Source organism: Podarcis liolepis, assembly GCF_965112155.1.
Source record: "Podarcis liolepis genome assembly, chromosome: 2".
NCBI lineage: Eukaryota > Metazoa > Chordata > Lepidosauria > Squamata > Lacertidae > Podarcis > Podarcis liolepis.
The window spans coordinates 128,182,882-128,204,873 of record NC_139555.1 but is presented as its reverse complement, the minus strand read 5'-3'; the positions used below and the strand labels follow the sequence as shown (position 1 = coordinate 128,204,873).

General features: G+C 45.5%; 3 protein-coding genes across 8 annotated transcripts in view; 1 reads left to right on the top strand and 2 right to left on the bottom strand.

The window, feature by feature from the left end:
- LOC310702287 (uncharacterized protein) overlaps positions 1-21,992 on the top strand; it is a 213,331-nt gene that overhangs the window by 95,313 nt on the left and 96,026 nt on the right. The gene's annotated exons all lie outside the window — the stretch shown is intronic.
- Positions 1-21,992, bottom strand: part of LOC310702297 (uncharacterized protein) — a 636,573-nt gene that overhangs the window by 613,408 nt on the left and 1,173 nt on the right. The window lies entirely within an intron of this gene.
- Positions 8,341-21,992, bottom strand: part of LOC310702292 (uncharacterized protein) — a 90,890-nt gene continuing 77,238 nt past the window's right edge. For 3 of the 6 annotated variants that reach the window (XM_083493704.1, XM_083493703.1, XM_083493705.1), the window contains 2 exons: positions 18,340-18,513; positions 8,341-11,694 (listed from right to left, as the gene is read on the bottom strand). In XM_083493704.1, coding sequence (XP_083349830.1) covers positions 10,070-11,694; positions 18,340-18,513 — 1,799 coding nt within the window. In that variant the 3' untranslated portion in view covers positions 8,341-10,069. Of the gene's footprint in view, positions 11,695-13,508; positions 13,554-18,339; positions 18,514-18,642; positions 19,344-20,825; positions 21,120-21,992 lie in introns of those variants that run through there. The other 3 variants (XM_083493707.1, XM_083493706.1, XM_083493708.1) reach the window with 3 other exon arrangements.

Below are 21,992 nucleotides of genomic sequence, written 5' to 3'. Positions count from 1 at the left end.
AGATGTGATCTCAGAACCACTGGCAGTCATCTTTGAGAATTCCTGGAGAACAGGCGAAGTCCCGGCAGACTGGAGGAGGGCAAATGTTGTCCCTATTTTCAAAAAGGGGAAAAGAGAGGACCCAAATAATTACCGCCCAGTCAGTCTGACATCAATAGCAGGGAAGATTCTGGAGCAGATCATTAAGCAAACAGTCTGTGAGCACCTAGAAAGGAATGCTGTGATCACCAATAGTCAGCATGGATTTCTGAAAAATAAGTCATGTCAGACTAACCTGATCTCGTTTTTTGACAGAATTACAAGCCTGGTAGATGAAGGGAACGCAGTGGATGTAGCCTACCTTGATTTCAGCAAGGCATTTGACAAGGTGCCCCATGATATTCTTGTAAAGAAGCTGGTAAAATGCGGTCTTGACTATGCTACCACTCAGTGGATTTGTAACTGGCTGACTGACCGAACCCAAAGGGTGCTCATCAATGGTTCCTCTTCATCCTGGAGAAGAGTGACTAGTGGGGTGCCACAGGGTTCTGTCTTGGGCCCGGTCTTATTCAACATCTTTATCAACGACTTGGATGATGGACTCAAGGGCATCCTGATCAAATTTGCAGATGACACCAAACTGGGAGGGGTGGCTAACACCCCAGAGGACAGGATCACACTTCAAAACGACCTTGACAGATTAGAGAACTGGGCAAAAATAAACAAGATGAATTTTAACAGGGAGAAATGTAAAGTATTGCACTTGGGCAAAAAAAATGAGAGGCACAAATACAAGATGGGTGACACCTGGCTTGAGAGCAGTACGTGTGAAAAGGATCTAGGAGTCTTGGTTGACCACAAACTTGACATGAGCCAACAGTGTGACGCGGCAGCTAAAAAAGCCAATGCAATTCTGGGCTGCATCAATAGGAGTATAGCATCTAGATCAAGGGAAGTAATAGTGCCACTGTATTCTGCTCTGGTCAGACCTCACCTGGAGTACTGTGTCCAGTTCTGGGCACCACAGTTCAAGGAGGACACTGACAAACTGGAACGTGTCCAGAGGAGGGCAACCAAAATGGTCAAGGGCCTGGAAACGATGCCTTATGAGGAACGGCTAAGGGAGCTGGGCATGTTTAGCCTGGAGAAGAGGAGGTTAAGGGGTGATATGATAGCCATGTTCAAATATATAAAAGGATGTCACATAGAGGAGGGAGAAAGGTTGTTTTCTGCTGCTCCGGAGAAGCGGACACGGAGCAATGGATCCAAACTACAAGAAAGAAGATTCCACCTAAACATTAGGAAGAACTTCCTGACAGTAAGAGCTGTTCGACAGTGGAATTTGCTGCCAAGGAGTGTGGTGGAGTCTCCTTCTTTGGAGGTCTTTAAGCAGAGGCTTGACAACCATATGTCAGGAGTGCTCTGATGGTGTTTCCTGCTTGGCAGGGGGTTGGACTCGATGGCCCTTGTGGTCTCTTCCAACTCTATGATTCTATGATTCTATGATTCTATGATTCTAAGAGGAGATTCATAAAGACCAAACAGGCTTTCTCCCAGGGAGACATATGTCAGACAATGTGAGGAACATTATAGACATTTTGGAACTGTTGGAGTCTGACATTAATAGAAAAGCAGTCTTGATTTTTGTGGATGCGGAGAAAGCCTTTGACAACATCTGTTGGAGTTTTATGAAGAGGAATCTCCAAGGGATGGGGGTAGGCCAAAACTTTGAAAACAGTATAGGTGCTATATATTCTGAACAAAGAGCTAAACTAATTGTGAATGGTATGGTCATGGATGAAATCCCAATAGAAAAAGGGACACGACAGGGATGCCCATTGTCCCCTCTATTGTTTATATCAGCCCTGGAGGTACTGTTGAATATGATTAGAAGGGACCAGCAGGTAGAAGGAATAAGATTGGGAAAAAAGCATTATAAGCTGAGGGCATTTGCAGATGATCTAGTTTTGACTTTGCAACAACCCGAAGCCAGTACAAAAAGAGTTTTAGAACTTATTGAAGAATTTGGTCAAGTGGCAGGTTTTAAATTAAATAAGCAAAAGACAAAGGTGCTGGGGAAAAATCTGACGTTGGGGGAAAAAGAGAATTTTCAAAGGGAAACTGGTCTGGAAATAACAAAAAAAGTTAAATACCTGGGGGTGAATTTAACATCTAAAAATGTGAACTTATTTAAAGATAATTATGAGAAATGTTGGTTGGAAGTTAAGAAAGATCTTGACACATGGTCTAGGTTGAGACTTTCCTTGTTAGGCCGAATTGCTGTTATCAAGATGAATGTACTGCCGAGATTGTTGTTTTTATTTCAGACATTGCAAATTTTGGACAAGATGGACTGTTTCAAGAGGTGGCAGAAAGATGTATCTAATTTTGTCTGGCAGGGCAAAAAGCCCAGAATAAAATTCAAAATTTTAACAGATGCAAAGGATAGAGGGGGCTTTGCCCTGCCGGACTTAAGACTTTATTATGAAGCAGCAGCTTTTTGCTGGCTGAAACAATGGCTACTTCTTGAGAATACAGACATCTTAGATTTAGAAGGATATGATAATAATTTCGGCTGGCACGCATATTTATGGTATGACAAGGTAAAGGTGCACAGAGGTTTTAAAAACCACATTGTCAGGAAAGCATTGTTTAATGTATGGAACCGTTATAAAGATTTGTTGGAGAATAAAACCCCCAGGTGGTTGTCACCCCTGGAAGCCAAGGCGGTAAAAAAACTCAATATGGATTCAGATTGGCCAAAATATGGTGAAATCATAGAATATGATGGTGAAAAGATTAAATTACAGAGTATGGAGAAATTAAAACCTAAAGTCCGAGACTGGTTACATTACCAGCAGATTAATGAGACGTTTAAGCAAGACAGGAAAGTAGGATTTCAGAAGGAGAGGTCAAAGTTAGAAACAGAATTATTGGAGCCCAATACTAAGATTTTGTCTAGAATGTATAATTTGCTGCTGAAATGGAATACACAGGATGAAACAGTAAAATCAGCGATGATTAAATGGGCACAAGACATTGGTCATGAGATTATGTTTGCAGACTGGGAAAGGTTATGGAACACAGACATTAAATTTACGGCATGTAGTGCCTTAAAAGAGAACATAATGAAAATGATCTACAGGTGGTACATGACCCCAACCAGGCTAGCAAAGATATATCATTTGCCCAATAATAATTGCTGGAAATGTAATGAATGTGAAGGAACCTTTTACCACCTTTGGTGGACCTGCCCAAAGATTAAGGCCTACTGGGAGATGATCTATAATGAAATTAAGAAAATCCTTAAGTGGACATTTGTTAAGAAACCGGAGGCTTTTCTCTTGGGCATGGTTAGCCAAACGGTACGAAGGGAAGACAGAACATTCTTCATGTATGCAACCACGGCGGCAAGAATTCTACTGGCAAAGTACTGGAAGACTCAAGAACTACCTACTCTGGAAGAATGGCAAATCAAGGTGACAGAATTTATGGGATTGGCTGAGATGACCGGCAGAATCCGTGACCAGAGGAGAGAGGCGGTGGAAGAGGACTGGAGGAAGTTTAAAATTTATCTTAAGAATTATTGTAAAATTTCGGAATGTTGAAATGTCAAAAGGTATGAGATATAGAATTATAGTGGTTAAATTTGAAATATGAGAAAACTTAAGGAAAAAGAGTTTTGAAATTGAACAAAGGTTTGCTAAGAATTAATATTTTAAAACTAAGGATGCAGTGAAGGGGAGGTTTGGGGAAGTCACATTATGTGTTAATTTGTATTGTTTTGTTGTTGTTTTTGTTTGGTATGTTTTTTGTTATTGTTTATGTTGGTGAAAATTAATAAAAATATTAAAAAAAAAGAGAGATTGGCAAGTGAAATTGTTTCAATATATAGAACTAGCAAGTTTAACACAAAGAATTAGGCACCATAATATGGTCAAATTAAAAAATGAGTGGAACAAATTCCTAAATTATATTGAGATTAATCTGGGAATTAACTATATAACAGTAGACAGTAGTTAACACTTACGACGTTTAGAGTGTAGAATTACTGCCAAAACAACTGCAGAAATTGTATAAGTTTATGTAACCCAAAACTGAGTTGGACGGAGGTCTTGTTTTTTTCTGCTTTTCTCTTTTTTTGTTTTGTTTTTCATGTATTCTGTTCTTTGTCTGTTCTTGACTCGGTATTTGTATTTGTATGTATGTATGTATGTCTTTTTTTAATGTCTTTTTAAAGCCTGTTTAATAAAGATATAATATGCCACCGGACGACTCCAAGGGAAGACATCAGAGAAAGGACAAAGTGCCGCGTTTTCCCAGATTGCGCTCCACAACGGAAAACGGGGGAGAAAAGGAGAAAGAGATTAAGACGTTCCTGGATGACTCCAAAAGGTAACGTCGGAAAACAGTAAAAGTACCACAATTTCAGGGCCACATTCCGAAAAAGAAATTGGGGGAGAAAAGGGAAAGTTTAAGACGCACCTGGCCGACTCCGAGAGGTAACGTCCGACAGTAAAGTTCCGCGATTTCCCTGGCCACTATCTGAAAGGGGGGAATCGGGGGAGAAAAGGGGGGAGTTTAAGACGCACCCGGCTGACTCCGAGGGGCAACGTCAGAAATGAAAGAAGGAAAGTCTGGCTGTCGTGGGGACGCTGCTTCTCCACCCCCTCCCAATGTATTTACTTCAAACCATACTCACGTTCGAAGATGTCCCCCGTGGATCCCGGGATCCTTTTCTTTTTAGCCGGCTTGACCTTGCCTTTGCTCCCCCTGGCTGGGCTTTTGGTGACGATTGATTACCGCCCGCAAAGAGGAGGCAGGGAGAGGAAGAAGGATCCCTGGGCTAAGGATGCCCAGTGGCGCCCAATCCCCTCTATCTCCCTCCTCACCTTCGCAGGAGAACCAAGTGTCCCTGAGCATGGTCGCCAAACTGTTACCGGAAAAATCCGAGGGCTCCCTTGGCCTGTAGGCTTGGCCTTTATTGAACTGTTGCAACAGGGTACTCCCCTCACTTGCAGGTGAGAGAAAAGACACAGAAAAATGGTGTGCAATACCTTATAAAAACTTTTGAAATTCCCATCCCCTAGGTCAAGCCCACCCCCAGAAACATCATGCATACATCACAGAAAGGAGGGGTTGAGGGAGGAGTTGGTGGTAACCTGAGTGTCTTGTCACCTGGCTGGTTCCTCCTTTCCCCCCTCCCCATGAGTCACTTCCAGGAGACAAAGGGGAGTTTGCAGTTTCCTGCCCCCTGAGGGAAGATCTGATCAGAGTCCTTTGTTTCAGTCCATGCTGAATCCACTCCCATATGCAAGTTCTTTGTGATCTTGATTGTCTTCTGTCTGGGATCATCAGGGTTGGCATAGCCATAACTGGGCAGGGCTCCTGTAGATGTGCTGGGATGGTGAAGGGATTATGGCTGCCCTGTATCAAATCTTCCCCATTTTGTAGTCTTTCCTTCATGGAGTAGAATAAAAATGGAACAGTGCAAATCTGTTGTATGGTTGATTTTCTTATGAATTTATAACAGAAGTGTGGCGTATGTAGTGTGTGAGTGTGAGTGTGTGTGAAGTTTGTACAAACAGAATGATTGGGGGGGGGTCCTGCTACAATTTGCAATGTTGCAGGGTCCATCAGGGCAGCTCTGGGGTTTCCATAACTTGCTGGCTTGGCGTTTTGCAAGTTTCCTTGATTGTCTGACCCCACACATACAGACCTCCCTCTTTCTCTCCCCCCACCCAAAAAATAAGTCCTCCGGAGATACTGGGAGGGCAAAGCCCCCCAAGCTGAAAAAGAAGAGAGTGGTGCTTGGGATCCCAAGAAGCCACTGCAGAATGAGCCCCCCCCCAATGGGTCCTGGCAGGAAGAAGTGGATATCGGGTATGAGGGAGGTGGAGGGGAGTAGGTCTGCATTGCAGGGGGGTCTAGATGGCCCTTGGGGGTCCCTTCCAATTCAGCCAGTCTGAAGTCTGGGAAAGGGGCTGAATCTTTGGGGAGTGGAGATACAACTTGCCCCCAATCTCCCCAATTCCACTCTTGCCTGGTTCATTCTTGGGAGTTTGCTGTAATCCCTGCCTTGCAGGGGGTTGGACTAGATGGCCCCTGGGGGCCCTTCTGACCCTGTGATTTCTTCCAGAAGGTAGACCTATTTCCTGGCCCAGCCTCCATCCATTGTTCTCTGCTAATTTGACCTCCACCCCTATTATTCTGCCTTTCCTATCCTTAAATATTTGTTTGAAATCTAATTTGGGGTTAATATACAAAACCACTTCCCTTTTCTTGGTTTTTTTCTGTGTGTTTCCTGCAAATATATAATGTCCACTTTTTGTTTTAGCAAGATTTATGTTATAAGGTTTCTTTTGGTTTCATTCTTAAGTCCATTTATGTTCCACAAGAGCACTTTCAGATCCACCCCAATGTCCTCTATTTTTTGTCCCTTTACTCCTCTCCCTCCTCCTCCTGCTTGTCATGTTTCCTCTAATTCTCCAAAGTCTTTATTACTATTATTATTAATTTTTCATTAATAATTTCATTAATAATTGATACAATACCAAATTTTAACATCCAAGATGAAAATTTTGTTCTTTTTGTTGTCCCTCCTCAGACAGCCCTATTTCATAGAATCACAGAGTTGGAAGAGACCACAAGGGCCATCGAGTCCAACCCCCTGCCAAGCAGGAAACACCATCAGAGCACTCCTGACATATGGTTGTCAAGCCTCTGCTTAAAGACCTCATTTCATTCCGCCGTCTTACCTTCCAGGACTCTGGGCTGTCTTCCAGCTTTCCTTTGTTTAGATAAAATTAAGACACATGTAATGTATGGGATGCGGATGGCAGTGTGGGTTAAACCACAGAGCCTAGGGCTTGCTGATCAGAAGGTCAGCGGTTTGAATCCCCATAACGGGGTTAGCTCCCGTTGCTCGGTCCCAGCTCCTGCCAACCTAGCAGTTTGAAAGCACGTCAAAGAGCAAGTAGATAAATAAGTACTGCTCTGGTGGGAAGGTAAACGGTGTTTTCGTGCACTGCTCTGGTTCACCAGAAGCGGCTTAGTCATGCTGGCCACATGTCCTGTTGCAAGGATTTTTAAGTACCTGTGACCCTCTCAAATAGTGTCCAAGAATTGACAGACGCAGCAGTGAAGAAAAAGAAAGTGAGGTTTATTGCTGAGCAATAATTGACCCAGTGGAAATCTTTCCAAAAGACTGGGCCCCGGGCTCTAGCGCCCAGAAGCTTTATACCTGAGTACATACTTCATAGATCATGACATAATCAGATACAATTGCAAACGGCAGCAAAAATAAAGCTAATGAGCGCATTCCAGCCTTGCCTCTTCTGATCATGTAAAGAGTTCCCTCCCAACTTCTGCTTTTTCAGTCTGAACATGCAGTTTTAACCTTTTCCCCAGATTTATGGTAAGAAACAGAAAATTTGAGAAAAGGAACTTCGGCTGTTGTGCTCCTATGCGGCCATCTGCTATACATTCTGCGCTTAGCATCTTCCTGTTTTAACTGCTCAGACCTTGTCTGGACAAGGGGGGAAAGTGCCAGCACATCAGATTTATTGCTGCCCCCCTTTGGTTAGCGAGACATTGAAAAGAACAAGGAAGGGTACTGGGGCAGAGTTCATTTAGGATTTTTTCAGATTTAAGCAATTTGCTATAAGCTTTTGCAGAAGCTTTCACGATTCAAACATGGATTATATAAAATCATCATATAAATATCTGGTTATATATGGATATATATGGATATATGGATAACTGATAACTGATTATATGGATAACTGATTATATGAAAAGCATAAGGATAAATTCCTTCAGGTCCTGCTTCAGTCCCTGAAGCTGTACGCTGGCTCCCTTGGCAAATAAAGCAAGATGAGTGCCGTGCCCCAGAATCGAACATGACTGGACCTAATGGTCAGGGGTCCCTTTACCTTTGATGTATTTTAACGGAGTGATATTTTCCCAAACTGAAAAATCTTCTGTAAGAGACCACTCCATGGGATAGATTTCACAGATAATAATTGTTCGGTCCCTCTACAATCCCAACCTTGCTCCCCCTGGGCCCTAAAATCAAAGATTCACCTTCACTTTTACAAATCCATACACAACAAAAGTTCATGCAAGCAGGTGTGGTTTCCTGTGTGAAATATTCCTCAGTTGTAATCTGTCGGTTGTCTTCAGCCCCCTTTGAGAGGGACCCCTTTTTTTCTAATGCGCCATCATTTGTGCTGTTGTAGCATCCCCAGCCGAAATCATATTTAATCATGTATTTGAACAAAGTCTCTCCATATCTTCAAACAGGCTGATACCTTGCCAGTTCTAATTAGAGCCCTCCACAAAGGACCGCACCATTAAACATCAAATTCTCAAGTTTTTTTTTAATATAGTTTCACTTGCATTCCATTTCATTAATTGAATCTTTCTCCATGAGGCTTGCCAAATCATGAAGTAGCTGTCAGTACTGCAGTGTTTCATTCTATCATTGCACAGTGTGACACTGTGCCTTTAATTGCCTAATTACCTAATGTATCATCGTGTGAGAACGGGAGCGATTTCTATATCTCCTCCCCCTCCTCCCCTCTGGCGCTTGCATCTGGCTTTTGCTGAAGGATACGGCTGCGTGAGTCAGCTCTTCGCTCTGTTGACTTCTTATTTTCTTGATGCTGCATTCCAACCAGAGTCTGCTTCTGCTGTACTCTGCTACTATGGGTGAAGTTCCTCACCATTCGGACAAGTGAGGGAGGGCGTTGGCCCAACAGCACTAAGTATCAAAAAAGATGAAACGCTCACCTCACATCTTCTGTAGCAGAGCGACAAAAGTCCATTCAAAGTCTGAATTCAAATCTTTGTTGAAAAACAGGAATGCTCCCGCTCATGGCGTTGGCATCGGAGAGTGTCCAATTCGTGCAATGCTAAACACCCAGCGCCCCTGCCTCCACTGCAGCGAGCGGCAGATATCGGACGGCGTGCGGGTGAAGGAATATCCGCCCCATCCCTGCGGGGTTCAACAGGGATAATTACCCCCAGATCCAACTTGTTTAATTGCATGAGCTGACAGTGAAATGGAACTCTCTCAGAAGGGGGTGGACCTTCATTGGGGGGTTCTGGGTTCTAAGAAGTTGGATGGCCACCTGTCATGGGTGCTTGAAATGAGATTTCATAGAATCATAGAGTTGGAAGAGACCACAAGGGCCATCGAGTCCAACCCCCTGCCAAGCAGGAAACACCATCAGAGCACTCCTGACATATGGTTGTCAAGCCTCTGCTTAAAGACCTCCAAAGAAGGAGACTCCACCACACTCCTTGGCAGCAAATTCCACTGCCGAACAGCTCTTACTGTCAGGAAGTTCTTCCTAATGTTTAGGTGGAATCTTCTTTCTTGTAGTTTGGAACCATTGCTCCGTGTCAGCTTCTCTGGAACAGCAGAAAACAACCTTTCTCCCTCCTCTATGTGACATCCTTTTATATATTTGAACATGCCTATCATATCACCCCTTAACCTCCTCTTCTCCAGGCTAAACATGCCCAGCTCCCTTAGCCGTTCCTCATAAGGCATCATTTCCAGGCCTTTGACCATTTTGGTTGCCCTCCTCTGGACACGTTCCAGTTTGTCAGTGTCCTTCTTGAACTGTGGTGCCCAGAACTGGACACAGTACTCCAGGTGAGGTCTGACCAGAGCAGAATACAGTGGCACTTTTACTTCCCTTGATCTAGATGCTATACTCCTATTGATGCAGCCCAGAATTGCATTGGCTTTTTTAGCTGCTGCGTCACACTGTTGGCTCATGTCAAGTTTGTGGTCAACCAAGACTCCTAGATCCTTTTCACATGTACTGCTCTCAAGCCAGGTGTCACCCATCTTGTATTTGTGCCTCTCATTTTTTTTGCCCAAGTGCAATACTTTACATTTCTGGAGGGGGTTGGACTAGATTCTGAATCTATAATTCTATACTTCACACTGGTGTGAGATCTTAAATTGACTTTTGAACAAGTGAAATTTTATACACATTCCATGTGCTGATATGCTTTCAACCCCGTATGAAATATTTGGTGGGCCATGAATGAATCCTTTTCCACATTCCAAACACTAAACCGTTTCCTCTCTTGTATGAATTCTTTGATGGGAAATGAGAGAGCTGCGTTGACTGAAGTTCTTTCCACATTCCAAGCACTGAAAGGGTTTCTCCCCTGTATGAATTCTGTGATGGGAAGAGAGTGCGGCACTTTGACTGAAGCTCTTTCCGCATTCCAAGCACTGATAGGGTTTCTCCCCTGTATGAATTCTTTGATGGGAAGTGAGTTCACCACTCAGACAAAAGCTCTTTCCACAATCGAAGCACATATAGGGTTTCTCCCCTGTATGAATTCTGTGATGGGAAGTGAGTTCACCACTCAGACGAAAGCTCTTTCCACATTCGAAGCACTGATAGGGTTTCTCCCCTGTATGAATTCTGTGATGGGAAGTGAGTTCACCACTCAGACGAAAGCTCTTTCCACATTCGAAGCACTGATAGGGTTTCTCCCCTGTATGAATTCTGTGATGGGAAGTGAGTTCACCACTCAGACAAAAGCTCTTTCCACATTCCAAGCAGTGATACAGTTTCTCTCCTGTATGAAGTCTTTGATGGGAAGTCAGACCACGACTCAGACGAAAACCTTTTCCACAATCCAAGCACTGATAGGGTTTCTCCCCTGTATGAATTCTTTGATGAGAATTGAGATTCCCCTCGTGACTGAAGCGCTTCCCACATTCTGAGCACTGATAGGGTTTCTCCCCTGTATGAATTCTGTGATGGGAAGAGAGTGCGGCACTTTGACTGAAGCGCTTCCCACATTCTGAGCACTGATAGGGTTTCTCCCCTGTATGAATTCTGTGATGGGAAGTCAGATGACCACTCCGACGAAAGCTCTTTCCACATTCCAAGCACTGATAGGGTTTCTTCCCTGTATGAATTCTTTGATGAGAAGTGAGATTCACCCACGTACTGAAGCTCTTTCCACATTGGAAGCACTGATAGGGTTTCTCCCCTGTGTGAAGTCTTTGATGGGAAGTCAGATGACCACTCCGACGAAAGCTCTTTCCGCATTCCAAGCACTGATAGGGTTTCTCCCCTGTGTGAAGTCTTTGATGGGAAGTCAGATGACCACTCCGACGAAAGCTCTTTCCACATTCCAAGCACTGATAGGGTTTCTCCCCTGTATGAACTCTGTGATGGGAAGTGAGATTCCCCCCCTGAGTGAAGCGCTTCCCACATTCCAAGCACTGATAGGGTTTCTCCCCTGTATGAATTTTGTGATGGGAAGTGAGGTGATCCTTCCGATTGAAGCTCTTTCCACATTCCAAGCACTGATACAGTTTCTCCCCTGTATGAATTCTTTGGTGGGAAGTGAGACTATCCTTCCGATTGAAGCTCTTTTCACACTCCAAGCACTGATAGGGTTTCTCTCCTTTATGAATTCTTTGATGGGAAGTGAGACTATCCTTCCGATTGAAGCTCTTTCCACACTCCAAGCACTGATACGATTTCTCCCTACTCTGTGTTCTTTCGTGTGAAGTGAGGCTATTCCTTCGAACAAAGCTCTTTCTTTGATGGGAGGTGGACTGGGAGCTCTGACGGATCTTCTCTCCACACTCTGAATATTTATCTGACTTCTCCGCTATGTGGATTCTGTTGTGCTCCCCCTTGTTCTTCCCTTCTAATTTATCACCATCTGCAATGAAGAGAGATGCTAATTAGAGTCTCAGGAGGAAATGGGAGCTCCAGATTATTGAACAATGTTAATGAATGCTTGTGACAGAGGAAGAACTGAAGAGAATGAGATGTGAGGCCGTCCAATTTTGGACAAGATGGACTGTTTCAAGAGGTGGCAGAAAGATGTATCTAATTTTGTCTGGCAGGGCAAAAAGCCCAGAATAAAATTCAAAATTTTAACAGATGCAAAGGATAGAGGGGGCTTTGCCCTGCCGGACTTAAGACTTTATTATGAAGCAGCAGCTTTTTGCTGGCTGAAACAATGGCTACTTCTTGAGAATACAGACATCTTAGATTTAGAAGGATATGATAATAATTTCGGCTGGCACGCATATTTATGGTATGACAAGGTAAAGGTGCACAGAGGTTTTAAAAACCACATTGTCAGGAAAGCATTGTTTAATGTATGGAACCGTTATAAAGATTTGTTGGAGAATAAAACCCCCAGGTGGTTGTCACCCCTGGAAGCCAAGGCGGTAAAAAAACTCAATATGGATTCAGATTGGCCAAAATATGGTGAAATCATAGAATATGATGGTGAAAAGATTAAATTACAGAGTATGGAGAAATTAAAACCTAAAGTCCGAGACTGGTTACATTACCAGCAGATTAATGAGACGTTTAAGCAAGACAGGAAAGTAGGATTTCAGAAGGAGAGGTCAAAGTTAGAAACAGAATTATTGGAGCCCAATACTAAGATTTTGTCTAGAATGTATAATTTGCTGCTGAAATGGAATACACAGGATGAAACAGTAAAATCAGCGATGATTAAATGGGCACAAGACATTGGTCATGAGATTATGTTTGCAGACTGGGAAAGGTTATGGAACACAGACATTAAATTTACGGCATGTAGTGCCTTAAAAGAGAACATAATGAAAATGATCTACAGGTGGTACATGACCCCAACCAGGCTAGCAAAGATATATCATTTGCCCAATAATAATTGCTGGAAATGTAATGAATGTGAAGGAACCTTTTACCACCTTTGGTGGACCTGCCCAAAGATTAAGGCCTACTGGGAGATGATCTATAATGAAATTAAGAAAATCCTTAAGTGGACATTTGTTAAGAAACCGGAGGCTTTTCTCTTGGGCATGGTTAGCCAAACGGTACGAAGGGAAGACAGAACATTCTTCATGTATGCAACCACGGCGGCAAGAATTCTACTGGCAAAGTACTGGAAGACTCAAGAACTACCTACTCTGGAAGAATGGCAAATCAAGGTGACAGAATTTATGGGATTGGCTGAGATGACCGGCAGAATCCGTGACCAGAGGAGAGAGACGGTGGAAGAGGACTGGAGGAAGTTTAAAATTTATCTTAAGAATTATTGTAAAATTTCGGAATGTTGAAATGTCAAAAGGTATGAGATATAGAATTATAGCGGTTAAATTTGAAATATGAGAAAACTTAAGGAAAAAGAGTTTTGAAATTGAACAAAGGTTTGCTAAGAATTAATATTTTAAAACTAAGGATGCAGTGAAGGGGAGGTTTGGGGAAGTCACATTATGTGTTAATTTGTATTGTTTTGTTGTTGTTGTTTTTGTTTGGTATGTTTTTTGTTATTGTTTATGTTGGTGAAAATTAATAAAAATATTAAAAAAAAAAAAAAGAGATGTGAGGCCGTCCAATAGTTTTGACTGTTTTTGTTTCCTGGTATTAACTGAGATATTGCTTGGCTTTTATCTGGGATGGATATTTTTGTGGCTCAGTCATGGAATCCACTACATCTCCAATCACAACATGTTAGGATCCAACAGGGATCCTTACTGAGAAAGTCCATGACCCCACGATTCTCCTCCTTGACCTCCCCTGGGTGAGTGCCTGAGGGCCATGCTCTTGCCACTCACCACCTGGCCCGGGGCGGGGCCTCAAGCCTCCAAAGGACTGCTCTGCTGCCCAGGAGGACTCCCTTGTGTGAGTGCCTGAGGGCCCTGCTCTTGCCACTAACCACCTGGCCCGGGGCGGGGCCTGACAGGCCTCACAACTATGGTTGCTGTTACTGCTGCTGCTGTCCAGGAGGACTCGGGGGCGCAGAGTTCTTTTAAAAATGTTTTTAAATATTTCTTTTGAATTTTTTCTATGTGGGGGTGGGGTGGATGTTTGGTTGGGCCTGGGAATTTGTTTGATTTAGGTGTTTTTGTAATTTTTACAGGTTTTTTGTATTGTTTTATTTTTTAAAGGTTTTTTTTTTTGTTTCTAAGGGGAGGGGTCAGGGCTGCCGGGGAGTGGGCCCCAGCCCATAAAATAGCTGGGGCATGTTCCACAGGGGGGGATGCACTGGGACAACCGATCTCAGTGATCACGGGTAGGAGGAGGAGTTACGCTAAGACCAGACCATGCCGTTACAGAGGCAGGTTTAGTCGTTGTCTGAGGACTATCCCTGCCTCCGGGTCTGGTCCTGACTGGATGGATACTAGAATCAGCAAGGGATACCCACATGACCTGAAAGTGTTGCTGTGCAATGCCAGGTCAATGATTCATAAGACCACTGCCATCCATGACTTGATCATGGATGGAGGACTTGACCTGGCATGTGTAACAGAGACTTGGTTGGATGAAACAGATGGGCCTGTCCTTGCCGCTGCTTGTCCACCAGGTTTCTCTTACGCACAGCAACCCAGGACATGTGGGCGGGGAGGGGGGGCTGCAGTGATTTTTAGGAAGTCATTAGTCTGCACCAGGCATCCTATTGGGAAGACTCAGTTTTCTGAGTGCATGTTCTGGAAGTTGGGCTATAGGGGCAGTACAGGATTCCTTTTGGTGTACTGACCTCCCCGCTGCACCAAGGATTCCCTGCCTGAGCTGCTTCAGGTCGTGGCAGATGTTCTCCTGGAGACACCTAGCTTGGTTGTCCTAGGGGATTTTAATATCCATGCTGACACAACCTTACAAGGGGCCGCTCGGGACTTCGTGCAAAGCATGGCCTCCATGGGGCTGTCCCTGAATAAGTCTGCCCAACCCATAGCCATGGACATGCCTTGGACCAGGTGTTCACCTCTAGTGACGTGGGTGATCTGACACTAAGTAAAAGCGAAACAAAAGAAGCGCCATGGTCAGATCACTTCCTGGTGCAACTGGACTTCTCCGCGACCCATCCCCTCTGCAGGGAGGTGGGACGAATTCGGATGGCCGGCCCCTGCCACTTAATGGATCCAAATGGTTTCCAGAGAGTGGTAGGGGATGTTTTATCCCATGTTGATGGCCTTTCAGCTGATTCCCTGCTGGCCTGCTGGAATGTGGAGTTAACCAGGGCTATTGACTGTTTGGCTCCGAAGCGCCCTCTCCGACTGCATGGAGCCCGGACAGGACCCGTGGTTTTCCACAGATCTGAGGGCAATGAAACAATCATTGAGACGGCTAGAGCGCCGGTGGCAGATAACTCATTCTGAAGCTGACCGGACAGGGGTTAGAGCTCAATGTCGAGCCTACCAAGTGGCGGTTTTGGCTATTAAATCCTGCTGTCCAGTCAGCGCTTCCCTGCATGGCTCTGCTTGGGGCTGACCTGGGCAGGAAAAACAGAGTTGCAGCAGCGGTCCTGCCGTCCGTGTGAAATAGAGGGATAAATCAAGTCCAGGGACAGTTCGTTGCTATCTCTAAAAGCGTTTATTTACAAGCCATAAATCAGTCTCATTCCATCGGAGCTTTCCGGCATCTCTCCCGTGCCAAAAGCACACACAGCTTCTTTTCAGCGTCTCAGTCAAAAGTGAAACCAACACTCACAGACAAAGACAGACAAAGCCTGTCACGTACGGCCCTGCTCCAGGCCACTCCCCAGATACAGGACAACAAGGAGTTTTAATCCTGTAAACTCCAAACTCCACAGCGGTAGCGACGGCGAAGACTTTCTTCACCAGCTCTATTGCATCTGCAGAAAACAGCAGCAAGAGACTTTTTCTGGTGGTTCGCAATATAGCAGAACCACCTGTTACATCGGGGCCCAGCAAGGGCCACATGATCTCCTGCAATGATTTTGCTAATTTTTTTGCAGATAAAGTCGCTCAGATTCGGGAAGAGGTAGACACCACCGTGGGAGCAGGGCAGGGGCGGGAGAGTGCTAGAGTCCTGTCTAGTCAAATTGTGTGGGATCAATTCCAATCTGTTACCTCCGAGGATGTGGACAGGCTGCTTGGACGAGTGAAACCAACCACCTGTCTCCTTGATCCTTGCCCATCCTGGCTTATAAAAGCTAGCCGGGAAGGGCTGGGTGATGGGCTTTGTGGGGTGGTGAATGCTTCCCTCCGTGAGGGAGCCTTCCCAGACCCGCTGAAAGAGGCGGTTATCAAACCTCTTCTTAAAAAACCATCTTTAGATGCGGCCATGTTGGCCAACTATAGCCCAGTCTCAAATCTTCCATTCCTGGGCAAGGTGATTGAGCTGAACAACTCCAGGCACGCCTGGAAGAAGCGGACCATTTGGATCCCTTCCAGTCGGGATTCAGGCCTCATCATGGGACTGAAACTGCCTTCGTCGCACTGGTTGATGATCTCCGGCGGGCTAGGGACAAAGGTGAGAGCTGCTTCCTAGTTCTGCTGGATCTCTCAGCGGCGTTTGATACCATCAACCATAACATCCTTCTGGACCATCTTGAGGGGCTGGGAGCTGGGGGCACTGTCATACAGTGGTTCCACTCCTTCCTACTGGGCCGTGTTCAGAAAATGGTGGTGGGGGATAAGTGTTCAGACCCCTGGGCTCTCACTTGTGGGGTGCCTCAGGGTTCTGTCCTCTCCCCCATGCTTTTCAACATCTACATGCGGCCGCTGGGAGAGATCATCAGGGGGTTTGGGCTGGGTGTTCATCAGTATGCGGATGATACCCAGCTCTACCTCTCTTTTAAATCAGTGAATCACCAGTGAAGGCGGTGAAGGTCCTGTGTGAGTGTCTGGAGGCGGTTGGAGGATGGATGGCGGCTAACAGATTGAGGTTGAACCATGACAAGACAGAAGTACTGTTTTGGGGGGACAGGGGGCGGGGAGGTGTGGGGGACTCCCTGTCCTCAATGGGGTAACTGTGCCCCTGAAGGACCAGGTGCGCAGCCTGGGAGTCATTTTGGACTCACAGCTGTTCATGGAGGCACAGGTCAAATCTGTGTCCAGGGCAGCTGTTTACCAGCTCCATCTGGTACGCAGGCTGAGACCCTATCTGCCTGCGGACTGTCGCGCCAGAGTGGTGCATGCTCTGGTTATCTCCCGCTTGGACTACTGCAATGCGCTCTATGTGGGGCTACCTCTGAAGGTGACGCGGAAACTACAACTAATCCAGAATGCAGCAGCCAGACTGGTGACTGGGAGCGGCCGCCGAGACCATATAACACCGGTCTTGAAAGACCTACATTGGCTCCCAGTACGTTTCCGAGCACAATTCAAAGTGTTGGTGCTGACCTTTAAAGCCCTAAACTGCCTCGGCCCAGTATATCTGAAGGAGTGTCTCCACCCCCATCGTTCTACCCGGACACTGTGGTCCAGCACCGAGGGCCTTCTGGTGGTTCCCCCACTGCGAGAAGCCAAGTTACAGGGAACCAGGCAGAGGGCCTTCTCGGTAGTGGCGCCCTCCCTGTGGAATGCCCTCCCACCAGAGGACAACAACTACCAGACTTTTAGAAGACATCGGAAGGTGGCCCTGTTTAGGAAGGCTTTTAATGTTTGATGTAGTACAGTATTTTAACAAACAGCAACATCTTTACCTGAACACTCCCCATCAGAAGTTATCTCAATCTGGTTGGTCAAAATTTAAATTTATACGTAAATCTCTTTCTTCACTTTGAACCCTCTCCCTCCCATTTTCATGATGAGACCAACTCTGTATTGTTTCATTGGTAACAGAAGAGGGAAAATGACTATTACTCACTTAATCTAAGCACAACGGCCACAAGAGCTTCAGTCTAGGCATTTGGCTCTGCGATGTTGAATGTTCTCTGTGCTCTCCTGTTTCCCCTTTTTTGTTTCAGTTGAAAGCAATTCATGAACCCAGAACTCATACACTGACCCCTAATGATGAACTATATGTTATAGATATTCCGGCAAATTTATTCTGCTATTTTACATAGCGACGGATCAGTGTTGGACATTGGTAAGGCATTCAGATCACAGAACTGATTTTAGACCTTTTGAGCTGCCAATGCATCGCGGTGACTGGGGAGTTGTGATCTATTCCTAGCTGAAATTGCCTGCAGATGACAAAGGAGCAGGCAGGCAGGAAGAAGAAGAAGAAGAAGAGTTTGGATTTGATATCCTGCTTTATCACTACCCGAAGGAGTCTCAAAGCGGCTAACATTCTCCTTTCCCTTCCTCCCCCACAACAAACACTCTGTGAGGTGAGTGGGGCTGAGAGACTTCAGAGAAGTGTGACTGGCCCAAGGTAACCCAGCAGCTGCATGTGGAGGAGCGGAGACGCGAACCCGGTTACCCAGGATTACGAGACTACCGCTCTTAACCACTACACCACACTGGCTCAGGCAGGCAGGTGGGGGAGCCCGAAAAAGTGCTCCCCTTCTCCATCTCCATCCGCCTGCCTGCCTCCCCCCACCCCCTAGCTGAGGAAGCCCCAATTCCTCTCTGGCTCCATCCATCCATGTTCCCATCTCCCCTCCCCTGGGACTCACCAGATCTCTCGGAGGTCCCTGGGAGGGAACGCTCAGAGGTTGTGGGGAGGGATGCAGGAGACAACCTGACCAGGTCAACTGTCCATCTTCCCCCTTCCATCCTCGCTAAGTTTGCAGGATCTGTCCCTTTCATCGTTCCTGAAGAGTCAAGGAGCCAAAAGAAGCTGCAGGGTCCTGGGAGAGAGGAAGAAGCAAAGGCAGCCTCAGAGCCCCTGCAGGGATTCTCCTGCCCTAGATATTCTCCTGCCCCTGGAGAAGCACAAATGGGGCAGCCCCTTCCCAACAGAAGCCCCATTTCTAAACATCTCCAGTGCTTGCAGTTTCCCCTGTTTGCTCCTCGCCCCACTTCGTAAGGCTGACATGTTCTGCACAGTAGTGACCTGAGAATAGATCCCATTGAATTCAATGTTGCTTATGGACAGAACTTGGTGCCAAAACCAGTCACCATCCTGTCCCCAAGCCTTGGCCAATCATCAAAACTAAACTTCATTTCCTTCCATAGCAATACAGTGAAAGTTTGAGGCTTTAATCCATTTCAATTTTATCACATAGTTCGCTTTTCTGTTGTAATCCATAAATATAATCCCATTCTCTTTTCATAGAATCATAGAATCCTAGAGTTGGAAGAGACCACAAGGGCCATTGAGTCCAACCCCCTGCCAAGCAGGAAACACCATCAGAGCACTCCTGACATATGGTTGTCAAGCCTCTGCTTAAAGACCTCCAAAGAAGGAGACTCCACCACACTCCTTGGCAGCAAATTCCACTGTCAAACAGCTCATACTGTCAGGAAGTTCTTCCTAATGTTTAGGTGGAATCTTCTTTCTTGTAGTTTGGAACCATTGCTCCGTGTCCGCTTCTCTGGAGCAGCAGAAAACAACCTTTCTCCCTCCACTATGTGACATCCTTTAATATATTTGAACATGGCTATCATATCACCCCTTAACCTCCTCTTCTCCAGGCTAAACATGCCCAGCTCCCTTAGCCGTTCCTCATAAGGCATCGTTTCCAGGCCTTTGACCATTTTGGTTGCCCTCCTCTGGACACGTTCCTCCTCTGCCGTCCTCTGGACATCTCCTCTTGCTTTTTATCAGTTTGTTCAGGGAAGGAGGGTTCGTTCTGGTGGGCTGGATCTGGAGCACAAAGGGTCAAGTTCTGCTTGCATCAGCCCTTGTGCTCCTTCTTCAAACTTATTAGGCAGGAACGTCAGAGGTCCAATCTGAGAGTATTTCATTCTGGGCTACTTATGGCAGAGCACAGAAGACATGCAATCAATTCTTTTCAGTTCTGTCAAGTAGGTCCTTCCCTAGATTTCTCAAGTGCAAGGACCCAGGGCTGTCTGAGTTATGGGGTTCCTTGGGGTCCAGGTCAGCTGGCTAGTCAGGATTGTCACCTGCAGAGTATATGTCAACTAAAGGACAATAGTCTGCCTTGAACTGAGGACTTTTTGGAGGTGTTGCTGAATGTGGAAGCAGAGGAGCTGGTGATGCCACATTTCGGAATAATCTTGAGACTCCTCTCCTCCATAGATATTCTCTGCGCTTATACACTATATTCACAAACTTTACGCTCCTCTTGTGAGAAGATACCTAAAGGCTTAGGGTAGCTTGAGAGAAGTAGCTTATTTTGAGACAGAACCCATTTCCAATTCTTGTTTATCAAAACCCTCTCCCTAGTTGGTTTTGGATTCTGACAGGACAGCAGAGCATTTGATAACCTTGCATATCGTTTCATATTGATATAGGGATCTGGTGTGCAAATTCCAGTACACTGGTACCTCGGGTTACATACGCTTCAGGTTATATACGCTTCAGTTTACAGACTCCGCTAACCTAGAAATAGTACCTCGGGTTAAGAACTTTGCTTCAGGATGAGAACAGAAATCATGCTCCGGCGGCACGGCAGCAGCAGGAGGCCCCATTAGCTAAAGTGGTGCTTCAGGTTAAGAACAGTGTCAGGTTAAGAGCGGACATCTGGAACGAATTAAGTACTTAACCCAAGGTACCACTGTACAGTACAAGCTTCTTAAGTGTTCTGTCTGGACCCAGAGCATGAGCTACTCTTAAGTAAGTTAAAAGGTATTTTTAAGTCAACTTTTTAATATTGCACTATTTTAAATTTTTTTTACATTTTTGCTCTTCTTTGTACTTATAGACCTCCTTTTGCCATGTGGATGAATTAAACCTCCCTTATTCATCTATTTTTAATGGTAGGGAAAGAGATATTGTTGTATTATCCGGTTCCACACTCTCTGCCAGACTTTATTCCAGAAGGTTTTACAAGTACCTATCAGGATGGTAAGAATTTTATTACAGTGAGCCAAAAAGGATTTTATGCATTCTATGTCCCTCGTTAGTAGTCCCTCGTCACCCAATGACGGATAATTCCTCATTTGCACCAGAGGCTTGGGAGAAGGAGTCTTTTAGCCTTCTATTAGCATTTCCTGAGGATAGTTCTGAATTTTTCTTTCAGATTAGTTCCTCTACTTGTTTAGCCTGGATTTGGCCTTGAGTCGCTTGAGCTCCTGGTCTCAGTGCCAGAGATGACTTAGCAGTTGAGCTGCCTGGGCCCAAAACCTCTTTCTGGTCATCCTTGGAGCTGCTGAGAGATCCTATAAGGTCAGTAATAGGATCTGGCTCCTGCTGTTTCTTAGCCACCTCCTCATTTTCCTTCTTCACGTAAAATGGAGTAATTTTTGCTTGGGCTTTCTTAGAGAAGCTCTCTTTGGAGGAGGGTCTGTGGCACTTGGGGAGAGAACATTAATTTTGTAACTACTCTGCGTCAACACTGTCTTTCCCCTTAATTCCTCATCAAGTTTCCTGATATCATTAATAATAATAATAATAATAATAATAATAATATTCCTCGCCTGAGGAAGAAATTGAGGCTAAAATGACTGAACAATGCAAATGACTGCATGTGAAAGAGGAAGAAGGGACGGGAGTTACTGCCTTTTTTGGCTGGTATTAGCTAACGTATTTATGGGACCTGGAGATTCAAAAGGCCTGGCTCGTTCCAGGGATGGATTTAATTTGGCTCAGTCGTGGAATCCGCTCCATCTCCAAGCTCAGTCATTTCTTTGCTCAACCAAAAACAGACAGAAACAGAAAGGAAAACAGAAAATTTGAGAGGATGTGCTGCTCTGGTTCGGCAGAAGCGGCTCAGTCCTGCTGGCCACATGACCCGGAAGCTGTATGCCGGCTCCCTGGGCCAGTAAAGCGAGATGAGCACCGCAACCACAGAGTCCGCCACAACTGGACCTAACGGTCCGGGGTCCCTTTACCTTTACCTTACCTCCATGGCCCTAAGATCTCTGAAGCCTACATTGAAGAAAGTCGGGGCAGCTCAGACCAGCCTCCTCATGGTTTGAAGACTGGTGGAAGAATATTCCCAGACAGAACAGGAGATACCGTATTTTTTGCTCTATAGGACGCACCTTTTCCCTCCTAAAAAGCAAGGGAAAATGTGTGTGCGTCCTATGGAGCGAATGCAGGGGGGAGGCAGGCAGGAAAAGCCCCCAAGAGGCTTCGGGGCTTTTCCCCAGGAGGCAGAAGGGACTGACTGGCCGCATCAGTCCCTTCTCCAACCTCGTAGAAAAGCCCACAGGAGCCACGCGCCCTTTAAAGAGCATGCCACTCTTGGGGGCTTTTCCC